A 23,625-nucleotide genomic window follows, 5' to 3' on the forward strand; every position below is an offset into this window, starting at 1 on the left:
CATCGCTAGCAAAGGCATTGTTATGTCTTAGCATGCTAAGAGTGTTTGAGAAATCCAATCCAGTGTGTTGGTACTGAAAATTTGATTTTCAGTTGTAAGGTTTGCTGTGCATCTGTAAGCACAAGCCCAGAGTGTTTGTCAGTGTGATCAACTGACCATGGATGTAGGAATTTGTTCCGAACCACGTAAAAATTCCTTTGTCTTTTATCGCTTTCAGTTATTTACTTTCTTATCTGCGCACAAACTCTTTGTTAACTGAAACTGATTAATTGCAAAGTGAAATCAAAATCATGACAACGTCTTAATCACAAAGGTTATTTCAAGAGAAAGGTTTTCTGCTGCCAGTGTTATTAGTCTAACTGATCAATCTTCGGATAGTCCGTAAGATTTATAACACTCCTCTGTTTTACAACAAGACTGAAGCCTCACACATATCAGTTAAAGCCTTGCGCTTAACTGATATCTCTTTACTGAAGAGAGATTCAGTATCAATCTTCAACTTTTGCAACTAAAGTTTTCTTTAACTCTTTCATCAGTCAAAAGGTTGTGTTTGTTTTAAAAATAGCCTATAGGTGTATTCCCCCCTTGTAAACCTATCTTGACCTTCTGGGACCTAACACTTTTAATTGATAAGATTAATTGTTGACTTAAAAAATGGTTAATTATTAAAAAATTAGTAACTTTTATCCAATTTTATTTTCTATAATAATAACACCACTTTTGAATTGATTGCAAACACGTTACTATTAAAAAATACGGCTTTAAAGATAAAAAAAATTGGTCGTTAAAACTAAAAAAACAATCGTTAAAACGATTAATGATTAAATAAACAACCGATTTGATTGATTGTTATTTGCATGGAAGTTCTGAAAATTAACGATCAAAAATTCGCTTGTTATAATTAACTACCAAAAATTCTATCGTTATAAATATTGATTTTGGTCGTACTTTTTTGCCATTTTATTTTTATTTTTAACGCTCAAAATTTTATTTTTTTAGACCGAAAATTCAGTCGTTAAAAAAAATTAAAAATCATTAAAAATGGTAACAACCTAACTTTTTGCCCCACGAGTATATTTTCAACTTATTTTGAACTCGCAGTTGGTCACCATTCCTGGAAGTAGGGCTATAAATGAACAGAGCTACTCGCAAGCTATTATAGATTCGGCTCGAAAAAAGCTCATTCAGAGCTCGATTCTATAATAAACGAGCCGAGCTCGAGCCTGATTTCGAGCTCAAAATTTTTATCGAGCTCAGTGCTCGGCTCGTTGTGCTAGCGAACATATTCGAATTCGATTGTTTGCGAGCCTGTTCATGAACCTTCAGCCGAGCCTTCAATCGAGTTAGTACACGAGCCTTAAACGAGTCGAACTCGAGCTCGACTAACATATTAATTAAGAAGATTTTCTTAAATTTATAACAAATTCGAACTTGAACATCATATATACGAACATCTAACGAGCCGAGCTCAAGCTCGAATTCGACATTATCGAGCATCACCTGAGCCGAACTCGAGCTTGGTAAGTGGGTAACGAGCCAAGCTCGATCATCAAGATAAAAGCTCGAATCGAACTCGAACACCGGAATATTTAAACGAGCCGAGCTCGAGCCTTCTAGTATTCGGCTCGTTTACAGCCCTACCTGAAAGTTCTCTAAGTCAAGCACAATTAACCTTAGAGTTTCTTTTAATTAGTCACCAGTATAGAGGATGCATATTATGATATAATTAGCACTTATTGATTCATTTAAACTCTCCTTCAATATACAGTCTCATTCATGCATACCCTTAGAATATGTCGAGAAAGATATCTAAGATTTACAGTGTCGACGAAAGATAAATGACATAAACAACGATCAATTTTAAAATAAAAAAATAATATTATCGTTCAAAAAAATTTAAGAAATTCTTATAGATTTTAAAATAAGAAATAAAAAATTAAAAATTAAAAATTTAAAAATTTCTTATAGATTTTAATATAAGAAAAAATAATTTAAAATAAAAAATTAAATTACTAAAAAATAATATTAACGATCGATTTAAAAAATATTAAAAAAATTAATATTAACTATCGAATAAAATAATAATATTAACGATCGAATTTCCAATCGTTAGGGCCGTTAATTTAACGATTGAAATTTTCGGTAGTTAATTCCAGTCATGTGTTTTTTTACTTAGTGTGTTCAGTCCATTAATTTAACGATATGACATTATTTTGAGCTCAACAGTCAATGCTTATATGACAAAAGTATTTTATTAATTATTACATCTCAATTATTGTTGGTTAACTTAAGGAAATCAATAAGTTGGAGGCAAGATTAAAGAAAATTCTGGTCAAAGGTCGTGTCCCTGTCCTAATTAATCTCGAAATCAAACAGTGACTTTGGTATATATACCAAAATCAAAGGAACAACTGCGAAAGACGAAGACGACTCCAATTAAAATCCAAAGCCGCCAATCATTCAACGCGTATATCCCTGCATGCATGTCAATTGACACTTATTTTCTTTTATTTCATTTGATCTTGCGTAGACGTTATAATAGTACTTAATTTTAATATTTAATATGTTTATATTGCAAGACTACAATTAATCTCTCATGCATGAACGGGAGTTATAATGACTACTAGTAAATAATTATGGATAATAGCAATTTTAAGGGAAATTAAAAAAATTTGTGTGCGTGTGTTAGTCTAGTGATAGGAGGTTAATGTTCAAGACCTCAGGTCTTGGATTCGAGTTTTCAGCCGCGCGATCTTTAAATTTATTTATTTATTTATGTAATTTATAAAAAAAAAATCAACTTAATGGTGCATTCTCTTTGATGGGAAATGGTGGAGAAATATATTTTCTCCAATGTTTCATTCTTTTAACATATTCTGTATATATGACGAATAATTTTTTCGGACAAGATTGAAAAAAAATTCGAGCAGCCTATTTTCATTTCAATTCATGATAATATTATCATCGGCAATGGTGTGATAATATTTTCCTGTGTTTTCCTCCTAAAAGAACATAAAATAAAAAAAGATGAATGCGATGAAGATTTCTCATTTTTTTTCTTATTTTCTCACACTAAATTTACAATAAAAAAAAGACACCCAAACTCATTAACTAGGTCATCTTCCTGACATAAGAGCATCCGCAGCGCTGGGTGCGATGGCCGGATCGAACCCGGCCTATCGCACCCAGCGCCGTTGCCGCACCCGGGAGCGAAGGGAGGGGGCGTTCGAACGCACTCGGCAATAGTGGGAGCGAAGGAGGGGCGTGTTTTACACGTGCCCCATTTCCGAAAAAAAAAAAATTTAAACGGTCATTTGACCGTTGAAGGCAACGGTCTTCTCGGCCGATTTTTTTTTTTCCTTTTTCACCCATATATATCCCCTTCCCTCAATCACAAACACTACATCCACCAATTCTCTTCAACTCCTAAAAAAAATGTCTTCATCCACCAATTCTTCCAACAATAATTCTTCCTCAAATTCTTCATCCGACGAAGAAGTTCATGTTGATCCCGCACAATTTCCTCCTCTTCCCGATCCTACTCAAGCCCCCGATTTATTTTTTATGAGATGTGCTGTGAATTTTATGACAGTGGCAAGTTCATATCGTTTCGATCCACCTCCACCACGCCCGACGAAAAAGCGGGCAGTGGTTCGTCGTGACCGTGAAGGTGGAGCCGAGCGCCTCCATCGCGATTATTTCGCCGTCGAGCCTGTTTATGGGCCACAATTCTTTCGCCGTCGATTTCGCATGAGCCGGGAGTTGTTTCTACGCATTGTCAATGCGCTAGAAGTCGATCCTTACTTCCAACAACGTTCGGATGCTGTTGGCCGCTTAAGCTTCTCTCCGATCCAGAAGTGCACTGCCGCTGTTCGACAATTGGCATACGGAACTTCTGCTGATTGTTGTGACGAATATCTCCGTATAGGAGAGTCGACGGAGTTGGAATGCTTGAAGAAATTCTGCAAGGCCGTCGTTCGTATCTTTGGCGGCACGTATTTGAGGCGGCCAACAACTGCCGATGTGCAACGCATCACTGCAATGCACGAAGCCCGCCATGGGTTCCCGGGAATGTTGGGGAGCCTAGACTGCATGCATTGGGGATGGAAGAATTTCCCCGTGGCTTGGCACGGCGCCTACACTCGAGGGGATCAAGGCGAGCCAACAATTATATTAGAGGCCGTTGCTTCACAAGATTTGTGGATCTGGCATGCATTCTTTGGAGTCGCTGGGTCCAACAACGACATCAACGTGCTCCACCAGTCCACGCTATTCAACGATGTTTTAGCGGGGCATGAAGTGGCTGTGCACTTCCTCGCCAACAATTCTCACCACACTCGAGGATACTACTTAACAGACGGCATCTATCCGGACTGGCCGGTGTTCGTGAAGAGCTTCCAATTTCCGAACGATGAGAAGAAGCGGAGGTTCAAGGTGATGCAAGAAGCTGCAAGGAAGGATGTGGAACGAGCTTTCGGTGTTCTTCAGGCTCGGTGGGGTATAATTAAAGGACCGTCGCGTTTGTGGAAGGCGGAGCAAATGAGTTCGATCATGTTTGCATGCATCATATTGCACAACATGATCATTGAGGAAGAAGGTGGAAATGCAAGTAATTTTGACGGTGACGACGGCGAGGGACCAAGTTCTACTCTTCAAACACAATTCAATTCCGGAGCACCACCGGAGTTCACCGCCTATTTGGCACGGAATGCAAGCTTGAAGGATGCACGATTGCATGCTCGCATCCGCGACGATTTGGTTGAGCATATATGGGCACGCTTTGGTCCGGTTGACCCGTAGTTCGACGGCTTTAAATGCAAGTAAATATTTGTTGTTTTTTTAATTTTATTTGTAATGTTTCGATTTTTAGTTGAATGAATTTTATGTTGTTAAAATTGAAGTTGTTTAATTTAAATTGAAAAAAGAATAAAAGTAAAAAGAAAATGAAATTAAAATCTATTGGACCCGGGTGGGTGCAATACCATTGTTGGAGTGGGTGCAATAGAAGTGGGACCCATTCTATTGCACCCACTATGGATGCAAGCATTGTGGATGCTCTAAGTATATATACACGTAGTGAAAACGGAGAAGGAACTCGAGAAACTCGGTTTCTTCATCTCTCAACCAAAGCTACTGTGAGAAAGGCGCATGTCATTTACAATTGCGTGTAACCTTGATTCAAGATCCTCATAGTTTAATTTCTATTCCATCTGGAGACCTTTTTTTGGGCATATATTAGTATTAAGAACATAATATTTTGTGGGCATATATTAGTATTAAGAAAATAATATTTTGTGTGTAGGTGAAAAAATAAAGAGGTGAATAAAGGATAAAACTTTAGTTGTATAAGAAAATGTCTCAAGATAGGTATAATAATCATAATTATAAAGTTGAGAATTATATATTTTCTATAGCAAATTAGAAATGAATTTAATTACTTTGATTATTGAAATCATGATGTAACGAGCCGAACTCATGAGTAACAATTGAGTTTGGATTGTGCTCAACTCGTTAAAGTTTGTTAACATAAACGAGCTTCTATTTGCAAACATGTACACAATATTTGTTAACATGTTCGTGAGTGTTTTAAACGAGTTTATATGAAAATGTTCGTGAAAACTTATGAGATAATAAAGTGTATAAGAGCACCCACTGTAGGGGTGCGCAACGCGGTGCGCACCAGCCCCTCATTGCCGCACCCTCTCATCCCACACCCACCCCTCGTCCGTTCACCCTGTGCAGACCAATTTTTAGTTGGGCGCGTGTATAACACGGCCCAATCAAGAATTTTGTGCCAATTAAAAAAAAATTGAAAACTTACCGCCTGGGCCAAGCAGCAAATGCCATTTTTTTTTGAAATTATTTGTAATGTTTATTTTTGTTTTATTATAATGTTTATTTTCATTTTTTTATTAATATAATGTTTAATTTTTATTTTGATGAAATTTAAGTTAAGTTTAATGTTAATTTTAATTAAAAAAGACATTAAAATTAAATACAAAATAAAAATAAAAAATTAAGAGTTGTGTTGGCTCTTCTATAGAGGATAGGCTCTTAGATGGTGGGGACCACATTTAAGAGCCCACCTTGACTCTCTATAATGAATGCCCTAAGTTACTTTTAATAATTAAAATTAATGATATTTATCAACATTACGTTATACTATATATATGATAACAATAACACACAATTATAATACCTACGAGATATACATGTACAAACTTCACCTTAGTCATATTCCTTTTTATGAAAATAACGGCTAGTTTATAATAATAGATATTTTTGTTTTGACAATTATAGCTATGAAACATTATAAATAATAGTCCCTCCGTCCTACGAAACTTGAGCAACCGCGAAGTTTGAGCAATTTTTTTGTATGACAAAAATTTTTCTCTTTATTCACATTTTCACTTTTTACCTATCATATTTAACATGTATAAAATACTAACTCCTTACAACTCGTGTCGAAAAGAAATTGCTCCACTTTCACGGAACGGAGGGAGTAAAAAAAAAGAAAAAAAAAATGAAATAGGTATAGTCTAACCGTGTACTAAAGCTAAGATTAGAATGTATAGACGGCACATAGTAATAGAAAAGTCGGCATAATAAGATAACGACATAAATATTGAATCTTCAACTTTTTGTTGGGCATTTTTCAATAATTTCGAGCCAACACATGCACAAATCGACATAACAAGAGGGTCCTAATTTAAAATTTTCCTATGTGATGGGGACATTTTAGAAAGATTTTAGTGGTTGACTGGGTCTCCTACACTCAATAATTGCTAGTTTTTATGGAAACCGTTCAATACAGATCACATCTTTGATTCACACTTAACCTACTAATACTAGCTTTTCAAATAGCAACTTCCCTTTTACACATCACATGATTTTTATATTATATGATCAAAAATGTTTTTTATTTTAATTTTATGTTTTGGCATAATTCCGTGTTATTTTATTCAATTTAAAGAATATGTACATAAATAATATCCAAAGTCTTGTCTGTTTGGAGGCTTTTGAGATACTTAGGATCTAGTTGTTGCTTATGTCTGTATAAGTCTAATTGGATGATTATTGTTTCTATGATTAATTATCACTTACGAATGTCTGCATTGCTAGGTATATAAGTTTTGGTTTTCAAATCTTTCTCACAATAGGACTTTTTATAGTCTTGGAGATTGGATGTGCAATCCATCTCACTGTCTTAAGCTCTTGTGATCCTATCTTTTGTATGTTTGTGGTGAACTTTGTTTTTTCTGTTGGGTTGCACCCCTCGTGCTTTTTTAATATATTTTATTTACCTAAAAAAAACTCATGAATAGCTTCCTAGCCTTAGTAGTTTGACACTATATTACTATTACAAGCATTTTTAAGTGCAGAAAGTGTTGATTTAGAATTAAGCTCATGCAAATAGTTTGAGTTCAAGTCAGTTGATAAAAAAAATATGTTGATGTGCTAGCTTATGTGTTTGTGTGCTAATGATGACAGTTCAATAATACAATATTAAAAGTGATGAGGAGTGATATGTGCAGAGTAGGGAAATGATGCAAATCAGAGGAATCGGCCCCACCAGCGGAACGAGTATGGCAGAAGAAGCGCATTCGTCAGAGGAATCATCCTCACCAGAGGAATCATTCTCACCAGAGGGATCCTATTCACCAGAGACATCTCACCCACCAGAGGAATGGCTCTTGCCAGAGGAATCATGTTCGCCAGAGGAGTCACCCTCACTAGAGAAGTCATCTCCACCAGAGAAACTACATCCGGCAGAGAAGCTGTTCTCGCCAGAGGAATGCTCTTCAACAGCGGAGTCACTGGAAAGCGCGGGGAAGTCTCCCGCGTGAAGGCAAAGTTACCATTCTACCCTCAAATACGCAAGGCGCATGCACCACAGACGAATTTACCGTTTTACCCTTCATTTGTAATCTATAAATAGGACATACGTGCTCTCTTGTACTCTACGTTATCTTTCATTTTCGAATACAGCAGCAAATTCTCTCTTGTGTCATAACATTCCAGTTGTTTTCTTCGTCTTCTTCAGCTAATCAAACTAGGTATAACTTACAATTATCGTTTTAGCTTAGGTGTTGGTCCTTGATTCACAAAAAAGAATAGAGACTGAAAGCACACAAAATTTAATGCATTTCATAATAAAGCCTCCTAGACTTGATTAACAAGTGAATCCATTTAACTTCTGGATTGTTTGTTTTATAGCTGCAAGCTAGTTTGTTCAGTTGTAACCTTAATAGTACCACAGGTTTATGGTTGTGACCGGTTTCTATCTTACTTTCAGATAGCTAAACACTTCGTTGCTTACTTTCTTTTTATTTCTAACACCAACTTCTGAATATCTTGGAGAGGGGGTAAGTGTATGAAGAGTTTTTCAAATAAGAAGTAAACTGTTACATGAACACTTCTACAAACACTTTGCTTTGTAGTGGTTATTCAGTTTCTCCTTCAAATCTGAGTTGTCTTACATGAACCTTGGCTTAAAGGTTCCCCCTTAGCTGAATACAATAGAAAAATAAGCTCTCTAACAATTGAGCTATAGACTATACAACAATTAGGTCATAATCATTTCAAGGAGTTTTGATATCAAAACAAAATAGAATTTTTTGAACAAATTCATATTCTAATCTTGTAGCACCATAATAAATGCAATCAGACACATTTTTAATTAATATAGCAACGAACCTAAATAAATAAACAATATATTTAAATCAAATGTTTGTGGTTTATATGCTTTAAATATATATTTATTTTGAAAGAATGTATTATTAATTTACTGTTCAAATCACTTGTATTTCGTTTACGTTTTTTTGCTCATTAGATATAATATATAAACATAAACATATTATTAATAATACTTGTATAATTAATTAAAACATTACTTGAAGATGAGTTTGATTTGCACAATGCATCGCTATACTCATAGCCTATATCCAAATTGTTAAATCCTGAAAATAAATATATATTTAAACTTGAAAATTTAAACAATACACACACAACAAATCTACAATATTAAATTATAATTGATGATAATTGTGCTTAAAATTTAGGGTGAAGATTGAATTAAACGATAATAGTATATAAATAGAAAGCAAAGTCATCGGGCAAGAAATAATTTTTGGCATCAACACTAGTAATTCATTTGTAAGGATCGATGTCATATACAATGGAAAGACAATATAATACATAGTTATATTTTATTTGGTTATGAACAAAAAATTACTTGACTTTTCGAAGAGAAACAGGAAATTGTGCGTCAGATCAGGTCAGCTCAACTGCATCTGCATTACAAGTAGAAAAGTAGTTTCTTTGAAATGCCTCAAAATTAATCATCAAATAAAGAACACCTTTTTTTTGGTCGACATGTTTTCTCTCTTTTTCCCTCGAAAAGATGTAGTCTCATATTCCATTTTTATTTGTGACGAAAATTCATAGTACTCATTTTTCTTGTTAAATGTGTATTAATGTCTATCTTCCTTTCCCTAAAAAATGTCTATCTTCCTTAATAATCCTGTATTTAATGTTTCCGAAATCATAGTCACTTTTCTTGTTAGACCTATATTAATGTTTATTATCTTTAATTTATGAATCTCGATCTTTTTTTTAGTCAATTAATAAAGGTATAGTAGAAAAGTTTAAGGGGTTATTGCCGGAAAATTCATGTAGTTTGTCAATTTTCTGGCTTATAACATGACTTTATAATTTGACCAGAAAATACATCAATTTTCAATTTAATCGCAATTATAACATGACTTTATAGTCTGACAAGAAAATTCACAAAGTTTCAATTTATTGTCAATTATAACATGACCTTATTTAGATTATTTTTCATCATAGATGTATTAATATTTATTGTTTTTATATTAAATTGTTATGTATAAAATATTGTTAATTAATTGATTAATTTTTATAAAAATAAAGTTAGATGATTAATTATTTCATAATATATATATATATATATCAAGATATTATATTTATGGTTTAAAAATACATACACACACATATATATATATATCTACATTTTCAACACACAAATGCACATATATATATATATATATTTGATTTTAATATTCTATTAATATATTACATATATAATAAGTATTTATTTATTTAAATTATGAAATTATAAAATATTAGGACCAATAAATAATTTAGGCACATATATAATAGAAACTATGTTAAAAAGTAAATAATATTATATATTATTTACATATAGATGTATATTTATCAAATATATATGTATGTATATATATATATAGTATATTGTGAGATGAAAAGAAAATTAAAAATATTTGATGTATTAAACTTTGATATTATTATACTAAATTAATTACAAGGTCATGTTATAATTGAGAATAAATTGAAACTTGGTGTATTTTGTTGTCAGACTATAAAGTCATGTTATAATTGCGATTAAATTGAAAATTGATGTATTTTCTAGTCAAATTATAAAGTCATGTTATAAACCATAAAATTGACAAACTACATATATTTTCCGGCAATAACCCCAAAGTTTAATGTGATTTTAGTTTTCCGTGTACATTCACTTTATTTTCTTTAATATGTGTGAATTAATCCAACTCAAAGAAAAAATGTGTGAATTAGTTGATCATTTTAACAAGGATTAGTTAATAACTATTTTATGTATGTTTCATGATTTATTTTTGGATTTCGATTAATAATTTAAATTAGAGTTCAGTATTATACAACTATATTTTATGTAATATTTGATTTTTAGTGGAAAAAAAGAACATGTTGCGTTAAAATGGAATTGATATGGATATATCTATTCAGTCCATAATAGATTGGGCTTATCAGTAAATAAATTGAGTTGTTGGGCCTAAAGATGTATATTGGCTCGAAAGATTTAATGGACCATAGCCGAAATGAATTTGTTATGGTTAAAATCCGCCATAGCAGGACTAATTTGGAATAGCCACCTCCAAAATTACTTGTAGTTCCTTGCCTGGTGCAACAATTTTCAAATATAAATTAGATATTGGAATAGTTGTAGTTAGGGATGTTAATCGGGCCAGCCCACCAGATTTTCGGGCTAGCTCTATCGGGTTCCGGGTTAATCGGGGTGCGGGCTAATCGGGTTGAAGATTTTTTAGGGTTGTAAATCTTCAACCCTAACCCTAAACGTTCGGGTTTCGGGCTAGCCCATTGGGCTAATCAAGTTAAAGGTATAAAAATAAAATTATCATTTGTATTCTATTATTTTTAATGATCTAATGTATAATGTATAAAATATACATAGATATTAAAGATATAAATTATAGCAAAGCATGAAATGCAAAAATATAATATATTCAAGATTACATAACATATAAAATAAGTTTTTTAGACTATATAAAATAAGTTAATAACAATAAAATGTTCAACTTTGTTAAAAAAATAAAAATAGAATATTCAACAATAATTTGAAATTAAAGAAAAAAAGCATCTAAAAAAATCTCAAACCCTAAAAGCCTAAACTCTAATATATTTTAAAATTCAATTAAAAAAAAAAAAACCTGTAGCCCAACGGGCTGGCCCGCTTCAACCCGCCAGCCCAAACGGGCTACCCCAATTAGCCCGATTTATAATCGGGTTGTGATTTTTCAACCCCAACCCTCTAATTTTGTCGGATTATTCGGGTCGGCCCACGGATTTCGGGCTGGATTGACATCCCTAGTTGTAGTACTAAGAAATATTATAATTTGGTTCCAATGTTCCATTATCAAGATAATTTTACATATAAAGTTAGTACAGAAGACCAACTATTACAAGATAATAAGAGTTTTACGTATATATCAGGGTAAGATAGTCTAATTAACTAATATATTTTTATAATATTTTAATAGTATCTAATAAATTAATATATTCTTCTAAAGATATGATATATAATTTACATAATTATCCTTAAAAATAAATATAGAGATATAATAGGCGATCTATATTTTGTACTCAAGACACATTTTATATTAGTACTAGTATTTTCCCTCGTGCGATGCACGAAAATAATTTTGTATATATATTATAAATAGTAAATCAATTATAATAGTTATAAATATTTGAAAAATTACAAGTGCAAATACTTTTTATAATTAAAATATTTGTAGAATATATGTAGAGTATTTTCATATAAATGTTAAACCAAACATTAAAATAATAAAAATTAATTGTAAGCTAATAAACATACCACCTAGATTTTGCATACCGGAAAAGTTTATTTCCCCATCGACTGTTATACAAAAATTACATTTAATTGCATGTTAGAAAAAAAGTGCAACTGATTTCGATATTTATGTCGAAGAACAAATTACTCTCCTACGAATCCTCCAATGTTGAATCAACATTTCCGTCGATATAATTTATTTCTTTAAAATTGAGTGGACAAATTGTGCATCTAACATTACTATGTATAGTGTATCCAACTAACCATCATTACATTTTTTTGAATATAATATGTATATCAGTTAATGCACCAGTTAGCGTCTAAAACTTGCAAATTAATTACTCATTTCCCATTAATTTTCAAGATTAGTGTTAAAAATGGATTAATTTTCAGTTAATGTTCTAAATTAGATCGTCAATTTCTAATATGAATTATGTGATAGTTTTCACCATAAAAAATATTATATCTAAAGCATTTTCATTGAATATACATTATATATATATATATATATATATATCAATATATAAGTGAATTACGGTAATACAAGTGCCCATCTTTTTTATAGTAAAATACTTCTTCGAATATACCATCTAATTTTTCTACCTAATTATCTATAGCATGTGCATTATTTAGAGTATCAATTTGAATTTATAATTTGTGAATATGGATATACATATAAAATCAAATAAAAGACCATTCAAATTTAGTTTTGATAATTGCTCGTTAGTTAATTTGTTTAGTGGTAGTTTATTTGTTCAGTGGATAAAACGTGGATTGTATAATTATATTTGAATAGTGTTTTCTAATTAATTAATATATTTTGTTGAATTAGTGTGAACGTGTGAGATGAATTAGTGGGTGTTAATAATTTCTTTTTAACCTTCATATTAATAGTATTATCAAAATTGCCATTCAAATCAATTTCAAATTGATTTGAAATTAATTTCTAATTGAAAACTGCTGTTTTAATATAGTATAGATATATGGATGGATCAATTGCTATATTGTTAAAATGTGATAATAAGACATTTAGGGTAAAATTATTTATTTTAATGTATAATAATAGCATTATATTATTACTTATATTTGGATTTTTTCTAAAAATATTTAATGATTGTTTTTCAAACGATACATAAATATTACTCCAAATCTATATAATACTATATAAGAACGCTTACGGATTGTCGAAAATAGTAACTTCATTTTTCCTGTTTTTTCACCTTTTCATTTTTAAATATTAATTATAGTAGGTAATATATTAAATATTCAATCATTAATTGCCTCTAAAAAAACTATATTATTGCTTGATTATTTTATCTTTGATTGCATTTTTAATGATATTATTAGTATCTCCATAAATTAAGTTAATTAGATGGCATGATTAGTTCAATTGACAAATTTCTAAAAATAATACCTTTAACTTTCCTAGTGTCCACTATTCCTTTATTAGAAATTAAATATGAAAATGCTACAATTTATTTTTTGGTATTTTTACATTCAATAATAGTTAATAACATAAGTTAGAATAACATAAATCACTACATCAAATTAATTTTAACAATGTAGGGGTGGCACCGAACCGGTTAACCGGAACCGGTTAAGGACTATCTTCCTAACCGGTAACCGAATCGGTTTTAATCGGTTAATCGGTCAGAACCGATTAATTCATTGTTTCTCAATTTGGTCGAATTAACCGAATTTAACCGATTTTTATTTAAAAAAATTCAACTTTGTAGAATGTGTGCAATAAGATTTGAACTTTTGACCTTTGAAAGAAAGAATGAGGTCTTATCCATTGCACCAATTCATAATTTGTGATAATTTAGAACCAAATTTTTTTTACAGACACATGTAATTTATATTTAAAAAAAAAGAACAATGATAATAAATTAATTCCCAACCTAGGCAACAATTAACGACACTTAAAGTAAACTACTAACTCACATTATAGCCAAAAACAACAATAACAAGTCAATTACTTTCAATCCATAAAAAAATCTAATAAAATTAGTCTGAACTCCACCAACAAGGCAACAAACATAACATAATATAAACTAACAAGTTTAAAGTTCAACACCAACAACAAAAAAATTGATTCACGGTAAGACACTTCGACTTGTCTGACTAGAAACATCTCCACTACTTTCTCCACGAACTCCATGTCCTCCACTCATTCCAAGTTGTGTCAAAACTGTTAATTTTTTAAAATAAAAATAAAAAGAATAATTAGCATATTTGTAAATTGTAATGATTTGAATTTTATAGTTTATAAGACATTAAAGTACTCAACCGATTCAAACTCCTTCTCTAACTCAGTCTCAGACACATCTTCTTCATTTTGGAGAAATTTATCCGACGAACTAGATTTGAGCCAATCCTCAGCGCATATCAAAGCCTCCACCATTTTAACAGTCAACGAGCTTCTAGATTTAGATAAAACACGACTACCCGTGCTAAATGCAGCCTCAGAAGCAACGCTCGATATAGGGATAGCCATGATGTCCCTCACCATCTCGGATAGAATAGGGAAGCGCGGGCTATTTTTGGACCATCACTGTAGGATATCAAACTGATCACCCTCAATAGCTTTGTGCTTGTATTTCTTTTCAGCAAAGTACACAGTAATCTCTGACATCTTCACTATCATAAGAAATAACATCAACATGACTTCGAGCACCACTAACTTGAGGTTCAATTTGAACTGAAGTAGGTGTATTCGCAAGTGCTTCATCAGTTGAAGCAAGTTGTTTCTTGTAATACTCAAACAACTCATTCAATGAGTTGCGCACCCTCCCCCAACAATTCAATTGCTCGTTGCGGAGCATAAACTTTCTTCAAGCACTTTTCCACATGTGTTATCTTCTGTCTCGGATCCAACAATGCAGCAATGTAGAACAACTTGTTCATTCTTGGGTTCATCTCATCAGTTTCCAACCAATACTTTCCTTGAACCAATGTGACTCTTCAGTCTGAAGAGGTGCACCCTTCTGGTTCGAAGAGGTGTCTCTTCAATCCGAAGTGGTGCACTAGTTCAGTTCGGAACAGTCGCCACGCTGTCACCTCCATTCCATGTCACTGCCACGAGTCCTCCTAGTCACTGTCCACATCACCCGAGCCACCGTTTCATTTACCAAAACTAAAGGCTCCTCAAGGCTCTTCGCGACGATGCGAACGAGCAAAGTGCGACGTGCACGTGCTCGGCCTCGGCCTCGGTCGTAGGAATTTGAGCTTTAGGCTAAGTCCAAACCCACTTGGGTACACCATAAGGTCTACCATAGAGGAGCACACTTAATTGCTTTTTCATGGTAGAGAATACTTTATAAATAGCTTACAACTCTCTTGGTTTTTCAATGTGGGATAGCAATTAGCACACCACATTTCCATTTACAAATGGCTATCTTTGGGCATTAATTACTCATTCAATTCTTACACTACAAGAAAACACGCAATTAACGACCGAAATTTTCGGTCGTTAATTTTGCGGCCTTAACGACCGATTTACGACCGTCTCACGACCGATTTTATTTTTTATTATTTTTTTATTTTTTAATGACCGAAAATTCGGTCGCTAATTATTTTTTTAATATTTTAATATTTTATTTTTCTTTACGACCGAATTTTCGGTCGTAAAAATTGTTTTTTTATATTTTAATTATTTTTTAAAGTTTAACGACCGAAAATTCGGTCATTAATATATATATTTTTTTAAAAAATAATGTTTTTTAATATTTTTTAAATAAAAAAATATATTTTTTAATTAATTTTTTTAAAGACCGAATTTTTCGGTCGTTAAAATTAATTTTATTTATTTTTTATTTTTTATTTTTTATTTATTTTTATTTATATTAATTTATTTATTTTATTTATTAACGACCGAATAATCGGTCGTTAATATTAATTTTTCAATTTTTAAAATTTTAAAATTTAGTTTTTATTTTTATTTATTTTTATTTTTATTTTTTTGATTATATATATATATAAATATTTAATTATTTTTTATTAATTTTCTATTTAATTATTATTTTTAAATTATAGAGAATATTTTAAAAATAATTGTTATTTTCATAATATTATTCTAAAAAAATAGATAATATTGATTATTAATAAAAATGTGATATTATTTGCAAATAATAATAAATTATTAGATTTATTATATTTATATTATAATAAATTATTAGACTTATTAGATTTTCTAAATTATTAGATTCATTATTTTTCAAAATATTAACAATTTTATTATTTTTCAAATATATTAATTTTATTAATATTGATTATTTGATTTAATATTGATTTTGTTGTATATTTAATTGTTATTTTTCATACTCATATTTTCTTTTCTTTTTTTTAATTACGATAATATTAATTTTTTATTATTTTAAATTCGATCGTATATTTACCTTCAATGTTTCGCCGGCACCACAAATCTTAGTTATTATCTCGACATATTATAAGGTTATAAATGATTAATGATATTTTATATTGAATTAGAGTTTAAATGAATTAATAGGTACTATATATATCAATAATACGAGTGTTCTGTACTGGTAACTACTCGAAAGGAACTTGAAGGTTAAGCTCTCTTGACTTAGAGCACAAGTAAGATGGGTGACCTATTGGGAAGTTCGTCAAATGGTATGCAATTAAGGTCAAAATACATTAGAAATACACTAAAAATACTTGTGGGATACAAAGATTTAAAAAAATATATATTTATATTTTTTATTTTATTTTTCTCTTTTTAACGACCGAAATTTCGGTCGTTAAATTTAACGACCGAAAAAACGGTCGTTAAAACTCGGACGACGATGCGAACAACGACCGAAAAAAACGGTCGTTAAATCGGTCGTTAAAAATATTAACGACCAATTTTTGGGTTTTAACGACCGAAATTTCGGTCGTTAGAGCCGCATTTTCTTGTAGTGTTAATAGATTTGAACAAGTAAATATACCAAATTAATCTACTTAACATGTAGATTCCAAAAATATCATTTAATTCCATTAATTATCAAAGTAATTATGGCATTAATTAGCCAATTATTCCAACAAAAACTTAAAAAAATACCCATACTTACCATTTTACCCTTCAAACACCTCCCTTTAAAAAAAATCTTTTACCCCCTGCCCTGCCCACTCCCCAACCCCCCACCCCCAAGCCAAAAAAAATAAAATTGGTGGGTGATCGGGGGGAGGGGGGGGTCGAGGGTCTGGGGGTGGGCAGAGGGGAGAGTAAAAGAAATTTTTTTTTTGGCTTGGGGGTGGGTGGGGGGGTCGGGGAGGGGAGAGTAAAAAAAATTGGGCTTGGGGTTCGGGGGTGAACAGGGCAAGTGGGAGTAAAAGAAAAAAAAGTAATTTTTTTTAAATTTTAGTCTTGGAGGTAGTTTAGTCATTTAATATAAAAAATGAGTAATTTTTAAAAATTTATTTGAGTGAGTAAATTTTAAGTTTATTAAAAGAAAATAACTACTTTCATATATTGACACTTTTTTTAGGGGAATTTAAGTGATACTCCTCGTAAATGAGCCTTGTTTTTTGAGTGAGGAGGTATAATAATAGGAAGAAAGTAGCAATTAATAATATTTTGTTATGCTTTATAAAAAAAAAATGTTATGTAAAGGCATATATGTAACGTACGGACTTATCTGGCCAGCTATATATATAAACAGCTGAGCTGTGAGAGGCAACATTTGAATCGAAAAACAAGGCTCCTTTTTATCCCCATGCACAGAAGAGCAGCATGAGATGAGAATGAGAAAACAGAAATTCTTTTGTTTTGCCCGTGAACTACCTACTGGATTTTGACCATCTTCTTATACGTACGTACCACATCCTATAAATTAATTCTATATAATGTTTTTGCAAACTCACATATTAATTGTAAAATACATTTAGGGGGACTTTTCGTTGTGTCATAAATTAGCTTGATAAATCAAATAATTGAGTATTTGATACTCCACAGATTGGATATATTATTAGCTAGATAAATTTTAAATTAAACAACTTCAATTCCTTCCATTAAATGCATGATAGGTCTTTTTAGGGAATTAAAACACACTAGTTTTGCATGATATATAATATGATTTTATGACAATTTTAGCCCAATAAATTATTTATACGTTATTCAACCACAATAAATCAAATTAATTTGGGATAATCCGAAAGTGAAATGCATATATATAATCACTTTTAGGCTAATATACAAATTCAGACTATTGAGTATATATGACTGTGATAGTTTTTGCAAATAAATTTAAAATTAATCTCATCATTTTCAAGTTATAACTTTCTAAATTTTCATGGATATTTTAATCTTTTCAAGGTTTTCTTATACTCCCTCCGTCCCACGAAGCTTGACACGTAATATTTCTTTTTGGGTCGTCCCACAAATCTTGACACATTTCTAAATAAGATAATAATTATTACCTTCTCTCTCCTACTTTATCACTTTTATACTTTATTAACTACACACTTAAAACACAAATCTACAACTCCTTAATTTTCGTGCCGAAACCAAACGTTATATTATCACTTTTATATTTTATTAACTACACACTTAAAACACTAATCTACAACTCCTTAATTCTCGTATCGAAACCAAACGTGTCAAGATTCGTGGGACGGAGGGAGTAGTACTTTGCATGCATGTCTATTCATTAAAAGAAAATATACGTATATATATTTTGTCACACCATTACTAAATCCTTGATGATAAAATTATATCTATATACATTTGAGCCCTAACATAAAACATGAGACGCAATATTGTTTGTAGAGGCATATGGATACAATTTTCACGTTTGAGGATATCTTGGGATCAACTTTCCTTGGATAAAAAAGCAACCTGTCTAGAAATCAAGCTGTACTTTTTCTTAAATTTTTTCCTTATACCAGCTGTTTTAATCTTATCTGCATCGATATCGCATTTTCTTACCAAACTGCAATCACAGCAAAACTATGTCACCACCTTCTTATAAATAGGAGTAACTATTATGTCACAATCCATCACATAAACATTAAAATGGGGTCTAAGACGACTTGGACTGCTGAGGAAAACAAGCGGTTTGAAAATGCAGTGGCCGAGTACGACAAGGAGACGTCGCCGGGAAAGTGGCAGAATATCGCGGCGGCCGTTGGTGGCGGGAAGACGGTGGAGGATATCAAGTGCCACTACCAGAAGCTTGTCGAAGACATCCAACAGATAGAGGCTGGGAATGTGCCGCTGCCTAACTATAAGGAATATTAGGAAAATTCAATAAATATTTATCAGGAACAAAGGTGCCTAAAAGATAATGTTGTTTTCTTTTTCTTCATAAAATCTTCATATACTGAAATTATTTGTTGATTTTGTTTGCAGGATGAAATTTCTTAATTAGCAATCAATTTCAAGTATCTATGGAAAATAATGTTGCTCGCGGCCGGTTATTAACTTTTATGTAATTTCCTGTTTTTAGATTATTCTCAATGAAAGATACTCCTATGATTTACTTTTTGTTTGAGACTAAGCTGTTTTATTTTTCGTTTGATGGTTTGTTTATTATAACTAGATAACGGATTCACTGAAAATGGCGGTCAGAAATGAATAAATTTGAAATGATAGATATTTAAATTTTATGGCTGATATGAAGTTATTCAAATTTATCGTGTAAAAGAAAAATAACGAATAAGTCAGTATAAATTTAAGAATAATTTAATATAAATATACAAATAAACCGTTTATAATGCATGAGTACCCATTTAAACTCGAATTCGAATCCTCGAATGAGCGAAAATTTTCACCATATTAAATGAATATGCGAGCCCAAAGTTTTTTTAGGCCCATAACTTTGACTGTTTTGCAAATGTAGTACAAATTTTTTCGGGCTTATAACTGTACGACAAATTTTCAAAAATTGAACATAAGTAGGACAAATTGAGCCCGAAAAATCAATTTGTCCTGCAATTGCAAGGCCAAAATTTTTTATCCTACATTTGCAAAATGACCAAAGTTACGGTCCTAAAAAAGAGAGAGAGAATAAAGAATTTTTTAAAAAATTTAATCTTTAAATAAATATAATTTTAATTTTTTTCAAGGTTTATTTATAAACTATATTTTTTATTTTTTTTATCTTTTAATTATTTTATTTTATTTCTTTCTAAAATTGTAAAATTCGACTAATTATAAAATATGTAATATGCATATCAAATTAAATATCACAATAAGAGCTTTAATTTGACATATTTTATGTAAATATTTGATTTGAATTGTAAAAGTTATATTTATTTAAAGATTAAAAATTTTAAAAAATTCTATATTCTCTCTCGTTTTTTAGGGCCGTAACTTTTGTCATTTTGCAAATGTAGGACAAAAATTTTTGGGCTTGCAATTGCAGGATAAATTGATTTTTCGGGCTCAATTTGTCCTAGTTATGCTCAATTTTTGAAAATTTGTCCTACAATTGCAAGCCCAAAAAAATTTGTCCTACATTTGCAAAACAGTCAAAGTTATGGTCCTAAAAAAACATTGGTCTCTGAATATGCTATATATAAGAAACTTATTCATAAATTTATACTCCCTCCGTCTCACAAAAACATGAACATTTTACTATTTTGGGGTCTCACAAAAACATGAAGATTTTGCCATTTTAGGGTGACTCACAAAAACATGAAACATAAATCAAAACATGAACATGAACAATAGGCTTCAAAAGTCCTTAGCCAGTTTTCGAGTTTCGATGTTAGATGGATGTAAATCTCAACTTTAAACTTGTTCAAAAAAATCAAAAGATTGAAACATTATTTGTAAGACCTGAGTTGAAATTGACGACGATTTTAGGTGGACAACTTCACAAGAATGGATCGAACGTGCCTTGGCGTTTGGAAGATCTTTGAGCTGTAGTAAGGTGATGTGCAAAACTGGCCTAGAAGAGTACGTAGGGTTTTCAAGGAGAAAAATAGAGAGAAATGTGAGTGAGTTATGCATGAATATGAGTGGTGTATTTATAGAGTGAGATTAATATTGATGCACGAGGCTCTAAATATTTCATCCATCCATTGTAAGGTAAGGATAATTTAGTGTTTTTAAGTGGGACACTACAAAAAAACGCGTTTTTACCGGCGAAAACTACCGGCGGCTATTTTGCCGTCGGTAGCTAACGGCGGCACGGCGGCGGCAGTCCAGGCGACCCGAACTTTCGAATTTACCGGCCATCTAACGACGGCAAATTCCCCGCCGTTAGCTAGCGGCGGCGACGCCGCCGTTAATATTAAAATACGCATTAAATAATTTATTTTATAGAATTAACGGCGGCAAAGTTGCCGCCGCTAGCTAGCGGCGGCATTTGCCGTCGGTAACCGTTTAAATATAGGGCAGCGGGTTCCTTCTTTTTTCAGTTTCTGCGCCGCACACACACACGAAAATCCACCCCCCCTCCCCTGCCTGCTGCTGCTTCCGCTGCTGCTTCGCCGCCGCCGCCGACCGCCGCCGCCCTAGCAGGTATCTCTCTCTCTCTCTCTCTCTCTCTAGATCTCTATATATATATATATATATATATATATATATATATATCTCATTAATTTTAATTATATATATATAATTATATAATTTTCACTTATATTATTTATTGTAGTTCGACGACCTCGTTTCACCGCCTTCTTCACGACACCCACCGGAAACCACCACCGTACGCTCTCTTATTTATTTATTTATTTATTTAATTATGAATTTATTTATGTATTTAATTATATATTAATTAAATAGATTTATTTGATATATATAGTTAATTAATTTATAATTGATTTTGTTTATAACTAAATTATATGAAGCATGATTAATTTTAAATTATATTAATCTATTTAATATATGTTGTTAGTTTAATTTTAAATTATGAAGCATGATTAATTTTAAATTATGAAGCATGATTAATTTTAAATTATGAAGCATGATTAATTTTAAATTATATTAATTTTAATCAATTAGTTTAAGAATTGTTTGTTAGAATAATTTATATATGTTGGATAATTTTGTTAAATTAAATGTTATGTGCTATGTGTTTATGAAATGTTTTATATTATTATATATATATATATATATATATATATATATATATTGTGGGATAGATTTAATCAATTTCTTAAGGATCTTCTCCCTTTGGGATAGAAATTGATTATTTCTTAAGGATCTTCTCCCTACAAATGATTGTTTTTAATTTAATTACCATGATTTTTATTGCTTTTATTTGTATTGTATTATTGCTTCGACATTGGGGGGCCGGGTAGACCTAGTATAGGCTTAGTAAATTAGGACCACTATGGTCACTATAGTTGCTGGTAGAGTCGAGCACTTGGTAGTTAGGATAGTGGGGTTATGCTGTCGAAATTTTGTTAGATTTCAAGTAATTTATTATATTTTATTTGTTTTTTTCAATTAGAATTTGCAAGAATGAGTGATAATCGTACGTGGATGTACGCGAGATACAATGATCGTACCGCATTTGAAACGGGGCTTGAGTTTTTCCTTGAGTGGGCGTTCAATCAAACGGCGTACACAGATGGACAAGGTAACATTAGGTGCCCGTGTAAGAAGTGCAAGAATCAAGCGTATTTAGATGTACCTACGGTCAGAGAACATGTTAGTAGGCGTGGATTTGTCCTGAATTACAAAGTTTGGGTTTGTCACGGGGAAGCACCGCTGTCTATGCCGAGAGAACATGCTATAATGAATGAGGATGATGGATTATACAATAACTACGAAAGGATGGTGCATGACCATGCTGGACCTAGTAATTATCAAGATCCTCCAAATCTGGAGCAGCCGCCCAATAATGACGCTCAACAGATTTATAACATGTTGGATGCAGCGGATACTCCATTGTACGCAGGATGTGACACGTACACACAATTAAGTTGGATGACTCAATTCATGAGCATAAAGACTGAAAGCCACATGTCAGAGAGGACTTACAATCAGATGTCTTCGATGATGAAAGCTGCTTTACCAGAGGGTAACAATTGTCCAGAAGACTTCTATAGCACGAAAAGAAATCTACGTGGTTTGGGTTTGCCAGTAGAGAAGATCGATTGCTGTGTTAATAACTGCATGTTGTATTGGGGGGAAACTAGTGAGCTACATAGTTGTATGTTCTGTGACCAATCACGATATAAGGACAGCTTGCGTGCATCTGGGAGTCGCAGAAAGAAACAAGTGCCCGCCAAACAGATGCACTATTTTCCCTTGACGCCCCGATTGCAGAGATTGTTTGCATCTCCTGCAACTGCTGAACATATGCGGTGGCATGCGACCTCCACAGACGATGGGACAATGCGCCACCCGGCCGACTCTCCGGCATGGAAACATTTGAATTCAGTCTTTCCTGGATTCGCCGATGAGATCAGAAATGTGAGATTGGGCCTCTCTACAGATGGTTTTGCCCCATTTGCACAATCAGGGCGTCAATATTCTTCTTGGCCAGTTATTGTCA

General features: G+C 32.0%; 1 protein-coding gene across 1 annotated transcript; it reads left to right on the top strand.

Moving 5' to 3' along the window:
- The first annotated feature begins 3,585 nt into the window (after positions 1-3,585).
- LOC131009776 (uncharacterized) lies at positions 3,586-4,800 on the top strand. Its single transcript, XM_057937184.1, has 2 exons — positions 3,586-4,498; positions 4,598-4,800. Exons 1-2 carry the CDS (start codon positions 3,586-3,588, stop codon positions 4,798-4,800), a joined length of 1,116 nt encoding a protein of 371 aa, XP_057793167.1.
- The last annotated feature ends 18,825 nt before the right edge of the window (positions 4,801-23,625 follow it).

Source organism: Salvia miltiorrhiza, chromosome 2 (genome assembly GCF_028751815.1).
Source record: "Salvia miltiorrhiza cultivar Shanhuang (shh) chromosome 2, IMPLAD_Smil_shh, whole genome shotgun sequence".
Lineage (NCBI taxonomy): Eukaryota > Viridiplantae > Streptophyta > Magnoliopsida > Lamiales > Lamiaceae > Salvia > Salvia miltiorrhiza.